Here is a 13,885-nt window from a genome sequence, read left to right as displayed (position 1 = left end):
AATAGTGTGTAAAAGAAACTGGTCTATTTTTAGAAAACAATACTTTTATTACCTTTCAACATAATTCCCTTGAACAATTATGCACTTGTTCCAATGGGCTACAAGCTTTTTTGTGCCGGTTGCAAAGAACTCTCTATCATGATGTTTGAACCAAATTACCCACAATATTTTTCACGTCCTTGTTGTCTTGGAACCTTTTTTCACGTAATGCTTCCTTCATTGCACTAAACAAATTTTAATCACTGGTTGCTAAATCAGGACTGTAAGGAGGACGAGGCAGTACTTCCCAGCCCATTTTGTCGATGGTTTCACGGGTCAGTTGAACAATATGAGGACATGCATTGTCTTGCTGGAGAATCACATCTCTCCTCTGAGATTCACAACATTTCTCTCTCATGGCTGGTAACACCTTGTTTAAAAGCAAATGCGATTAGTATTGGCTGTTCATTGTACACTGCTCTTTAAGATAATAAAAAATTCGAGCTTCAGCATTGGCATGAATAACTTCATTAATTCAACTTTCAAGTGAGGGAGTTGGGACTGCAACTGGTGGGCCACAGTGGTGTTCATCAGTCACTAAGTCACCATCAGTTTGAACTGCTCTAACCACTTGTAAAAATGTTCCACTATTAATGCAACCTTCACCATAAACTTTAGACATTCTACAGTATATATTTACTGATTTCTTGCCTTTAGCAAGTAAAAAACTAACAACAAAATGTTGTTAGACTAAAGTGGAATTTTAAGCGAACTCACCATCTTGAAATGTATTTTTGAAGTTATAAACAAAACAATGTTAATACATCAGCTGATCAGGGCCTATCCAAATGATCTCAACTTAAAACCGTAAATGTACCAACAGTTTTTTCCCCAGAACAATTTGTCTCTTTAATTATTGAATGACTCTCGTAACAATACTGTATATGGGTCTTGTGAGATTACTGGAAATTTATTTGCACTGGAGAATAACTTGGTCTACAACTCAACCTTGGGTGAAAATAATGTTTACTAGAAACAGTTTTACCCAACATTATTCGTGTTTCCTATTTGGTATGTTCAAGATTCAAATATATACACCGTATTTTTGGAACACTGTGTAACTGTAATGTATTGAAAATAATTTAAATCAATTCTTTGGAATCAATTTAGTGGGGAAACAAGCCCATTTAAATCAAGCCTCTGTTGTTTGACCATCAGATGTTTTAGATAGGTGGTTTGATACACACTGTATTTACAGAATAATGAAATAAAAATAAAAATGTTTTAATTAACTTTGGCCACTAACATCTAATTAATGAGTTAAACGAGATTAAGTCAAAGAATGCCAATGTACGATTGGTCAGACAGCCCGGGACGATCGTGGTTCAGATGGAAACCTTCAGCATCCCAATTATTTAGAAAAAACATTTATTTATTATCTTTTAAAATTTGTTTTAACTGTTTTAGACAAAGAAGAACAAGGTCTTTTTTTTCAAAAACTGTACATAAAGGGTATAGAATACTGATACCCATAATACTAACCATGTCTAATTCAGATTACGCCTTCATGTTATAATAGATCTGTTAATGTTAAAAGTTCTAAATTTTCACATACCACATGGCTCTATTAAAATTAATGTCAATCTCTTATGTGTGATCATTCTCTTCCTGGACTCATTGACCTAAGATCGTATTATGGAACTGATGAACCACTGACTCAGATCATCAGGCAGTTGAAGAGAAATCTTCCTATTAATAATGGTAGCAAGTCAGACTTAATAACTGTTCTATTGGATAATCAGCACAAATAATAAGAAATGTAGTTTCACTTGTCATGACAGTTGAAACATCATTGTTATGATAGCCACGATCAGATACTTGTGGAACATTGTAGAGTTGACTTTTTCTATGTACAATTTTGGGTTTCTTCAGTGCGACTGTTGAGACATCACTTTGTAGCAGTATTGGAGTCAGATCAGTTATATGCAGAACACTGTAGTATAAGTTATTTACACTGTGGTCTTTAACTTTCCCAGTGCACAATCAGCAACAGTAATGATGAATCCGGAGTAACTTGTGTGCCACTGGTGGGACATCACTTTGTAGCAGTATTGGATTAGTGATATGTAGAACACTGTAGTATAAGTTATTTACATTGTGGTCTTTAACTTTCCCAGTTCAGTGCACAACAGCAACAGTAATGATGAATCCGGAGTAACGTGTGTGCGACTGGTGGGACATCACTTTGTAGCAGTATTGGATTAGTGATATTAGAACACTGTAGTATAAGTTATTTACATTGTGGTCTTTAACTTTCCCAGTGCACAATCAGCAACAGTAATGATGAATCCGGAGTAACTTGTGTGCGGCTGGTGGGACATCACTTTGTAGCAGCCAGACTGAGCGGTTCACTGGACTTCTACTTGTTGGACTGGGCCTCTCGACACTCCTCTCATCGCAGAAGTGAGTATTATATCAGTTAAACCCACAAAAATGTTTTCTTTCTATAGTTTATTTCACTGTTTATACTCTTCTGATTTAAGGCTAATAAATATCTTCTGTTTAAACATTTATAATTTCTAACATTTTAAATACATTTATTTCTATGTCATGGATAAAAATAGGTGAAAACAACCTATTTAAAGAATGACTTGGTTTTAAATTAATGGGATTTGATTTGTAATTTAATTTTGATATACTATATGACATTAATAACATGCTAACTCTGATCATGTGTGATCAACTGTTCTGAATGGAGATATGTTTAGTTTCTTATTGGTAATATAGTATTAAAGATGTTAATTTCAAGTTTAACTTTTTATTCATAAATTTATTTACATTGTCACTGTTAGTGCTGTTTTAATTTTGTATTCCTTCAATGTTGATAATAAACTGCATTGCCTTTTTAACAACAATATGTTATTTCTAACTTTTGCTTTTTATCACTCATTTCATAGTGAATAATCTATTTGTTCTATGTAAGTTTTGGGGAAATCAGGACATTTAATTTCATAAACATTTATATGTAGAAAATCCAGTTGCTCCACTGTGCTTTAAGATCATGTCTAAAACATCATAGTTATGCTCGGTTATGCATCTGATGATACAATGAAAACACTTCTTCTAGATTACATTTGATTTTGTGTCTTTGTTGTCGAAATGATTCATAGCGTAATTGTCACTAACTTTTTGTTGGACCTCTTCAGATTAGTATGATTTCAGACTCCTTGAGTCAAGTCTGCGACAGCTTCAGATTTTAGATTCTGCACAAAGCTAAAGGTGAACTGAAGCTAAAATCAACATTCATATTTAATCAACCCTTTCCACCATAGTTACATTATGTGTATTAATCCGCTGCAGTGATACTATTAATTCGAAACTAAATACTCCATAAGAAAGCCTGAATTCGGACAAACACTGAGATATTATTAGCGTGTTCCAATTTATTGTTCTATATGAAGTAAATGCCAAAATTCAAGCACATGTCCCATGTTTGCGTATACGTGAGTGTGGGCCTGTAGCGTGGCAGACTCAAAGGATTAACAGTCCACTTGACATATAACCGAATATAAACAATGAAATTTTTTTTAGCATCCTCCCTGCCCACCAAGAGACTGATATTGTGATTTGAAAAGTATAGTTACAATTATAGGAAAGTTACTATTACTCATCATATGTGGTACAATTTGCAGCTCACGTCCGATCAAACAGTGCTGACAGTGTACCAGAGTGGAGTTTTGTAGATGCAGCAAGTGAAGACTTTAAATGTGTTTGCCTGTCTACTGCACGTGCACATCAGCAACCTATAACTGTCCTTGATTCTGAAGGAGGTCGGGTTGTAACAGGCAGTCAAGACCACACTCTTAAAGTGAGTATGTTTGTTAATGAAGTTTAGTTGTACCTTTTATTTGATAAATGGGCATTGTTCATCTATATGATACTATTACCTAGTGAAATTGAGTAGCATTAATCAAAACACCACATTTTTAACAGTAAGCTCACTATTACACCTCAAATTTTTGCTTAGAACTATTTACAGTGAAATGTAACTGCTATGTTTTAAGATGATATTCTGAGTTCATCATCTAACAAAAAAGTGTAATACAATAGAGAAAGAAACCAGAGAATGTTTATTTAATTCCAACTCTATCTTTGTTACCACTGTTAACCAGTAACGTGAAAATATTGCAATCATGATTTACTCAGTAGTTCCATTGCTATTTTTTTTATACTACAAAGATAAAAACTTTGCTGGGAAGTATACTTTGTTATTGGTACTTGAACTGCTCACCAGTGATCAGGATCATTGGGGTGTGTGATACAAGGACTATCCAGAAAGTAGATTATGTTTTGATATAAGAAAAAAACTAAGTACAAGGAAAAATTTTATTATATATACATTTGATAGTGATACTAAAATACTATTTTTCAACATTTACCATAGCGGTGAACTAGTTTTAGCGTTATAACATTTTGAGACTTCAACCAGGTAGTCACACCCTCCTGCAGTTGCACGTCGTCATCAAAGCACTATGTCGCAAGCCAGGTCTTAATTGCTGGATATGGAAATACCTCCCACTTAAAAGCATCCAGGACATCTCAAGTCCGATTTGCCGTGTGTGGTCGGGCAAGTTTTTTTGGTACCCATTTTGTACAAAATTTATAATAACCTAACTTTTGCATAGCAATTTTGTGGTAACAAACACCTTGAAATTTGAGGAAAACTAAGTGAGAGTTCTGTTATTGTAATTTGGCGGTCTTCTTTAATCTTCTTATAAACTTTAGAAACAATTTCATCGGTTATAATGCTTGATCGTCCACTTTGTTCATCATCATGCACATTAGTTCGGCCATTTGTAAACCTAATGCACCACTGACGCACTCCACCTTCATTAATCACATCGTTCCCATAAACTTCACAGAGTTGGCGATAAATCTCTGTTTATTGTGCTTTAGCATATCGTATTACCAACCGCACTTCATAATTGCGTGACACATTTGAAACTGCTTGTAAAACAACAAGAAGTGACAATAACCTGCTGGATAGTCACTGAACGGAGAAGCGTCCTGACATAAAAATGACCGCAACAGTCCTACAACTAGCGGCTATAGAGCGAAATGTAATCTACTTTCTGGATAGCCCTCGTAATTTGCTTGACCACTTTTCCTACTATTTTTGTTGAGAAATTATCTTTTGTGACGGTCTAAAATCAAACTTTAACATATATATTTTAACCATTTAAAATATATTTTCAGATCTCCCTTGACTAAAACACTATCCAGTCCTTACCAAAATCAAATTATTTAAAAAGATTTTCTGACAATAAAAATATACATTTTACTGTGTCCAGAAAAAAAACTGTACTAATCACAAAAGATTCTTTTTAAATATATTTTTTGTAGTACATAGGATAATAAAAAATAATGCATAATTCTAATCAATACATTTATTTAATTATAAGTCAATTTTTAGGGTACATTATGTTATTTAGGTGATAGTACAGAAATAACAACTAAGTCATTCGAAACTTTTCATTAAACAGTGATGGAGGTGTAAGAAAAAATAATAATGATAAAATGTTTATATTTTAAGTCAATACAAAAATCTTAATGAAGACTTTGATTGATTTGTCGTCTGTTCGAATAACTTTGCTATCTTGAATCATGATAATTCATTTTAAACACATAATAAAAAAAGTGAAACGTTTCTTTTTCTTCACAATGTTGTGGATTGAATCATTACAATTCAAAGCCATTTAGCCATATAGAAAGTAGTAATAGGTTCAGGGTCATAATTTTGTTGAATTACCTCAAGATATATGTTATTAGTTAATCCTAAAAGGGTTAAAATTAAATTCAAGCATACTATTAAATCAGGCTTAATGTTATATCTCGTTTTAATTCCTTAAGAACAAAGATGACATCACTCAAGTTTTAAATCTTGACTTGGTTTTTTCCTGTTTGATATTTAATAAATTATCTGATGTTTAGGTGTATGGACTTGTAGACCAAGCTCCTTTTTTCACACTCCATGGTCACTTTGGCCCAATAACAACACTCTTCATAGACAGGGTCACACCTTCTATGGCTGGCTCAGGCAGTCAAGACGGCCTTCTTTGTGTCTGGGATTTACAAACAGGTACCTCATTGTGTAATTTTTCTTTGTTTTAAGAATGCTGCACTCAGCATTTGCCATTTGGGCCTGTATAAGAGAGCATGGCATTTGTTGTAGTCTAGTACTGAGCACTTTAGCTTTTACTTCCATATTATTGTTACATCTAGTTGAGGTTTTGAAACTTTTTAAAGTATCCCAATAATTTTACTGCATACATCCTAGTTTTTTATGGTGACAGTAACGAATGGTAATGATTAAATCTATTGTATGTATTATAACAGTTTGGTGCACTTTCACTACCCAGTGGCCTAATATGTACTCAAGTGTTGCTGTCATTATGCTCACCATATGTAGAGCATGCTCATCAAAGGGTTAAAACTCTAAAATATAAGAATCAATAAGTAAAAAATGTTCACCTCTAGTATCTGTTGAACTTAATACGTTGCTCTAATAATCCGGTTATTGAGATGATAGTAAAGAAGGAAAAGGGTTTCTTGTTTATTAATTTCACAACATTTGTGTCAAATGTCTTTTTTATGTTTTCTTAGTATGCTGCAAATTAATTATTTAGGAAAATAATGCATTTAATATTTAAAACATATCTAGAATAAAACATTTTTAGTTTGACCTTAGTCAAAATATATGAACATGAAGGCATTATATACTAGTCAAAACATATTCTAACTGAAATGTGCATAGTTTTCCCTTTGCTGTAAGTTATTTTAGGCCTATTACTAATATTTTTTGTTATTGTAGTCCTGGAAGAACCTTGTGACAAGAGTTTAGAAAGATATAAATATAAGTATTATCTAAAAAAATATAAATTATTTTTCAGTTTTATTTACATTTTTATTACATATACATATGTAGCACTTTTTATACCCTACAAAACAATGTACACCACAACCATATTGAAGAAAAACAAAATTAAGTTATTGTATTTAATATAAAATTTAAAGTAATTTTAGCATTGTTCTTACTTTTAATCAAATTACTGTAAAACCAAAATGCAGTTATTGACATGTCATTTGAAACCTTGATCTCTCACTTGCTGGGCGAGAATGTTATGACTAAACTATAGAGCCCTTACTTTTTATGATTCAGTTATTATGTATTTTACTGCTTCTGTTGCTTACATGTTTATATAATTATAAATTAATTGTAAGATACTTTATTGATTTCTATAGAATTCATCTTGTATAGTATGGTATATATATTAAACTTTCCCTTAAGCATATAGTAAAAAGCATAGTAATTGTATGGAAGATCTAATGTTATTTTTCATACAAAAAAAAAACATTTCTATGTCTTAAGTAAGAGGTAGTAAATTATACTGAATTCAGTTAAATGTTTACTAATTATACACCATAAGATGCTTTAAAATGGCAAAATTGCCTAATGTTCTCTAAAAATATTCTTACTCATAAGTTGTAAAAGATTGCATTAAATTACAATACAAATATTTTGATTGTTTCAGTTTTATAATTAGTTTATTTTACCTGTAAATCTAATTGATAAGTATCTTTAGAGGGCTTTTCACTTTGTAACATTTTAAGATTTAAAATAAACTATTAATTGGTTAAACTTCAATGTTCTATTACAAAGCAACAGTAAAATGTCTTAAAACTTCAACTTTGTGCTTTTCTCTGAAAATATAAAAACCTTTAACCAATTTACTTTTAAAACTTTATAATATTTTATATTTTTGTTTTCAGGATTAAATGTGATACAAATCGGTTATTCTTATTGTTCTTAACTTAATATTTTATTAACATGTAGATATTTCTATGCAAGACCTTTATTTACTTTAAAAACAACATTAAGAAGCCAATAAACCCTTTCCGTGCCAGACATTTTTCTAGGTTACAAAAGTGCCAAGGTATTTTGTCCAATGCTGTATCAAGAATGGCCAGGTCAAACTTTACTTTTTTATAGCATATTAAATGTTATTACTTAATTTTGGACTAGCACAACATTTGATTTTTTTCAATTTATGTAATAAAAATATACTTGAAAATAGTTATGAATATTTTATTGTGCATGCATTACATAAAATTTATATATTAGTAATAAATAATAACTTAGGTTTAACTATTTTCTTTTTTTTCATTTTGCTCCAATAAATACACAGTTAAAAATTCCTCACACAGTAGATGGTGTGTTATAGTTCTCACCCACAGGTATTATAGTGCATAACTTCAAAAATTCACTGAACTATCTTGACAAATAAACTTTTTACACTCGTTTATATAAAAAATTAAGTTGTAGTATTTCATTACTTTTTTATAAAATTAAGTTGCAGTATTTCATTACTTTTTTATAATTCATAACCAAACAACATATACACATATTTACATTAAAAAACTCTTTAACACAAAAATTAAACACTTAGGCCTATCATAACCAAGGATATGAAAACACATTTTGCACATTGTACATTAAAACATGGATTTTTTGGAAGTTTGTTGGTATTCAAGAACGGGATTGTTTTTGTCGAGCACTTGACGAACTTGATAATATGAACGGGGCAGTATTGTACACAACACATTAGCGCATGTACAGGCTGCCAGCCATGGAGAGCTGTGGGAATTGAGCACCGCAGCCACAGTGAGCGGTTGCCTACGCTTTTTATGAGATTAGCAACAATTTAATAGAGCCACCGCCAGGTAAAAGGAATAGGTGTTGGCTGAGTTCCTGTGGCAGCTGCCAAGTTTTACCTTCAATTACCTGACGACAACTACATGCTTGGATGTCTTACATAAATACATAATTTTTGAGCAACACGTTCTAACTAATATTATTTACTATTTTAACTTCAAGAACTGTATTATTATTATACCAGTTGTTTAAACTTAATAAAATGATAACTTTAAGTACCAGGGAACAATTAATTAAATATGCGGAAAATAATATTATAAGTTTAAAAGGTGAGTTAATAAACGAAAAAGTAATTGACTTGGCTGTAAAATATCTTCTTGGGCTTTTCACTTTGACAATAATTTCCACAAAATACACTAATGATGCTATAGTTGACGTAATCCCAGAATTAACGGCTGTACTAATTAAATTGGATACTTCAATCAAAGCTAACAACGACTTGAAAAAAACATTAAATAATATGTAGGATGAATGTAAAATTATTAAAACCCTTCTAATAATATAAGCCACGCTTCCACAGTTAAAGTAAAAAAATATGAAAGAATAACAGGTTTCATGGTAATTTGCCATTGTTATATGTTAAAAAATCATACACTTTGTTTTTAACATTGAAATACATCCTCTTAACAAAAAAACTGTAAGATATTATGGCTAAGAATACACACACAAAATTAAAAATCAATCAATATAGGGTGATAAGTTTTATGTGAAAAATGTCAAGCATTGTTAGAATAGTAGAACAACTAATCATGTTAACTGAACACACACTAGCACTGAAATGAGGAGTATGTGTTCATTGAAGCGGACTGGGACTGAGCAGTGGCGTGTAGAGGGGGAATGAGTAACAATGCTAAACCTGTTTGTTACTATGCATAGAATTTGCTTTAGTTTTTTTGCTGATGTTTCTCTTTATCTGTCCTAGATTTTTATTCATGTATTTATATATTTATAATTTATATATTCTTACTTTCAGCAAATTTGAGAACTATTACTAAGTGCTAACCACATAAACTAGGTTTTATTCAATTCACACAATGTCTAGTATGTAAATCAAATAAAATTTGTCATATTTTAGCATAACTGATATCTGTTCATGCACTGTGTGTTTATTATTAACTTGTTATTAACAAAGTAGATTAGAACAAAGTAATTCTTAATATTAAATTTAATAAAATTTGTGTTCTATTAAATATTTCTTTTTTATATAGGAGCTTGCATGTACAGTATACAAGCCCACGATGGAACGATTACTTCTCTTACATATTCGGCAAGCTACATTATAAGTTTAGGCAGTGATGATCGACTGTGTGTTTGGGAGAGATTCCAAGGCCATCTCTTGAACACAATACAAGTTGTAAGTACTAATTTTATTAGATTCCAGTCATAGTTATTCTGTAAATATATAGTTGAAGTTGTGGCTACAAAGTATTTGATACTCTCTCTCTCTCTGGAACATTGGAAGAGTAAATAGATCCTCCTGCTTTTTAACGAGTGTTTAGGATTGAATAATGTTTGCAAACAGGTGTTTTTGTTGAAATTCTTCTAAAACATAGAAATAGTTTTGGATAAGAATGTATTATATAACGTAATTCATTCTCAACCTTTTTACATTATTAATGTTTTTTATTTGGCTAGGTATGTTTGGAACATTTTCCTACATTTATGTACACTTGTTTTCATTCATATAATTTTAATGGGTGTTGTTCTAAAACAATATTGAGCAACTGAATAGAAAAGCATGAATGTATTAACATCTGATAAAATGTTTTTGGCATATATTGAAGATTCAAATATAAAAGAGGCATGGTACTGTTGGCAAAGATAGGACTATCTGGTCCTATCTTACACTCGACCTAAATAGAATATAACTACAATAAATTATGTGTATAGTTAAAATCAAACATTAACTCTTTTAGTACCAAGGATCACTGACATCAACACTATAAATTGTTATAGTACATCTTTCCTCTTTACTTTTCAGTGTTCTGTCTAATATGCTTAGAATGCAAATGTCTCATTATAGAATTTTTCACTCATTCCCTGCCTCTAGATAGTACAGCTGGGTAAACAGGAAGAAATAGTTTTTTTGAAGTCGTCAGGTGCGGATTGTTTAACACGTTCCCTGCGTTGTTGTTATAATACAAAACTCATCTAGGTGCGAAACGAGTAACTGGTTACCCGTACATGAACATAACCTGTGTGTGTTACGAGTAACAGGTTACTCGTTGTGCAGCAAACTTTCTGCGCATCATTTCTCAGCAGCCGAATACAACAAGAGTGCTCTAGGTTAGTTTGGGAGAACTACAATGTTCTTGTTGACTATTTGGCAACTCAGGAAGAGAATCTGACGCCATTAAACGAGTAACCGGTTACTCGCTACGCACACAAGTAAAGTAATGTTGTTTATTAGTAATAGTAAATCTATTATATCAGAAAAATTAGTTTTTGCGAAGTTTTGTCATGTAATCTATTTACAAATATCACATATTTAGAGGAAGCAGAATAAAAACTACGTTTTAATCTTGTTTATGGATATATTTTATAAAGATAAAACAACAATTTATTATTATACAATGTATGCACATACTAGAAACAGCTAAAAACTGAAAATTACAGTTAAGAACATTTACTGTACAGAAAAATATTTAAATCTAAAATCAAGAGTAGGTACTACTAAATTATCCATTTAAAGTTTAACAGGTTTCAATTTAATTTTCCAATTTATGAGTTGTCTGTCCACAATTAAGTCTGGCTGATTTATTTGTGTTTGCTGTTAAAGCAGTCTAGACACATGTGTGGCTCTCCGGGGCAATCTTTACAGTACCGTATGTGTTCACTTGTTTGGTTAATTTGTCCGCCTCTTTTGATGACATTAATTTGCCCTGTTTATTTGGTAACACTCTACACAGCGGCGCTTAGTTTTTCGCGTAAGTCCTTCCTTTTTAAGAAAAGTGTGAGGTTTCTTTCTGTATGGGCTGGCAGTTGATATGCCTTCACCCCTTTCCCATCAACTGTCTGGCTACAATTTCTCTGAATTTGATGATGGGCATATTGTTTCCACTTGTTTTACCAAAAACTATCCAGGAATTTACCATCGTTGTACCTGTTAATAGTTCAACAGCAACCTTTTTATACCACTTTTGGGTTTTTCTAAGGGTTGTGTAGTAGGCAGCCATTTGGTCACTGTAGTCCACTCCCTTTTTTGCTGCGTTGTAGTCTAGAACACACTGTGGTTTGAGGACCGGCTAATTTTTTCTGTTTTTTTCCCGCTATCTACCAATTTGCTGCTCTGATCTAGTGCAGTTGTCAACATTAGTACGTTCCTTTTATCATGCCATTTTATAATTCTGGTGCCATGCTGACATTTAAAGCCTGTAGATTGACCCTTACCAACTTTCTGGTGCCATGCTGACATTTAAAGCCTGTAGATTGACCCTTACCAACTTTTTCCTTAATGCCTTCTGCCAATCCTCTTCGTTTTGAGTTCAATGTACCACACAATCGTGTTTTACTTTCCATCAGTTTCTCGGCCATAGGAACACCAGTATAAAAGTTATCTGTGAAAAGTGTTCTACCCTGATTTAAAAAGCCATCAAAGTGTGCACCACTGTCATTGAGCTCTCCCATTAACTCCATGACTACATCGTATGTGTGTCCAAAAATTCTATTTGGAGTTCCTTGCTTACCAGTATACATGGAAGTACGCAGTGTATAGCCATCAGTTGTACATAACTTGAACAGTTTTACGCCGTATTTATGGGCTTTGTTTTTAATATATTGTCGAAACAGTAGTCTGCCTCGCCAAGGTACCATTGTTTCATCTATGACGAGATCTTTACCTGGAATTAATGTGTCCATGAATGCTGTATTCAAATAATCAACAATAGGTCTGACCTTAACTAAGCGATCCTTTGGATCCTGAACTTCTAAATGATTTGTAAAGTGCCAGAACTTATTTAGCAAAAGGAACCTATCCCTCGTCATCACTTTTTTTATCAAGTGGTTTTCATACAAGATGTTTTTTGACCAATACAGATTTATGTGTGGGTGTTCAACCAAACCCATACAAATAAGGATTCCAACACATTTTTTCATTTCAGGAACATCTGTAGGCTGCCATTCCTTAACTCTAGACCTATCACCTAAGTTAGCAGTTGATATGTGTTGATAGGCGAGCCTGTTGGTTTCCTGTACCCATGTAGTTCCAAAGTTCATCGTCCAAGAAATGGCAGTATATATCTAGAGGTGAAGTGTTTGATAAGTCCTCTGTAACCTTTGCATCTTCCATGTAATCAGTAAAATAAATTGTTTCTGGAAAAGCAGAAGGTGTATCTTCCTTGCTCCAAATACACTCTCCACGGCCACCACATATGTCTCGGTCACGCTGAGAACGGCTACTAGGGACTCTGCTACCATCACGACCTCTGCTGCCGTCAAGATGTCCGCTGCCATCACGACCTACGCTAGAACTCAATTCCGTAATGGCTAAGCCTGATGTACGGCTTCCAGACAAATAATTATCTTCATTTTCTGATGACGATTCTTCACTAGAGTCATTAACATCATCGTTGTCTGGCTCGTAGTTGGGGTCCTCTATGTCACTTCCACAAAAATCTAAAAGCTCTTCCTCACTGTCACTTTGCACAATGTCAGGATCGATGCTACTCGGAACGTCGGAAGCTAATCCCTCAGTAACTAGTTCTTGTAGTAGTTCCTTCCGTATTAGTTACGAGTACTAAACTATGCCGACTTCGTTTAGCACGTGGTGGGTTATCATCACCATCCGAACTCATGATAAAAACAAATATGTAAACACAAACACGACTCAGAACAGTACACCACGCACAAAAGAATTCAGTCACATCACCGTTGTGCCGGAGCGGAGCACGCGTGTTGGAATAGACTAGCGCTTTGTGGGAAACTTTTGAACTATAACCGGTTACTCGTTCCGCACAAAATTAAAAAGTTATAACTGCAGTGCATCACGAGTAACCCACTACTCGTTATGAGATTAACAGTTTTAAAGACTATTTGGAAAATAACATTTCCAAAAATACAACTTTCATTTACCACAAGCTTTTGGTTCAGGAAAAACAGCATACACACTGGGGTGAACACTGATGTTTTGCCTCT

The 13,885-nt window shown here is 33.0% G+C and overlaps 1 protein-coding gene across 1 annotated transcript in view; it reads left to right on the top strand.

Annotated features, from left to right (window-relative positions):
- The window catches only part of LOC124360481 (sterol regulatory element-binding protein cleavage-activating protein-like), an 88,682-nt gene that overhangs the window by 69,591 nt on the left and 5,206 nt on the right, over positions 1 to 13,885 (top strand). The window contains exons 18-21 of the mRNA XM_046814148.1: positions 2,301 to 2,442; positions 3,672 to 3,847; positions 5,971 to 6,118; positions 9,961 to 10,106. Coding sequence (XP_046670104.1) covers positions 2,301 to 2,442; positions 3,672 to 3,847; positions 5,971 to 6,118; positions 9,961 to 10,106 — 612 coding nt within the window. The remainder of the gene's footprint in view (positions 1 to 2,300; positions 2,443 to 3,671; positions 3,848 to 5,970; positions 6,119 to 9,960; positions 10,107 to 13,885) is intronic.

The sequence above is a fragment of the Homalodisca vitripennis genome, chromosome 4 (genome assembly GCF_021130785.1).
Source record: "Homalodisca vitripennis isolate AUS2020 chromosome 4, UT_GWSS_2.1, whole genome shotgun sequence".
NCBI classification, from domain to species: Eukaryota; Metazoa; Arthropoda; class Insecta; order Hemiptera; family Cicadellidae; genus Homalodisca; species Homalodisca vitripennis.
This window is presented reverse-complemented; position numbering and strand designations above follow the sequence as displayed.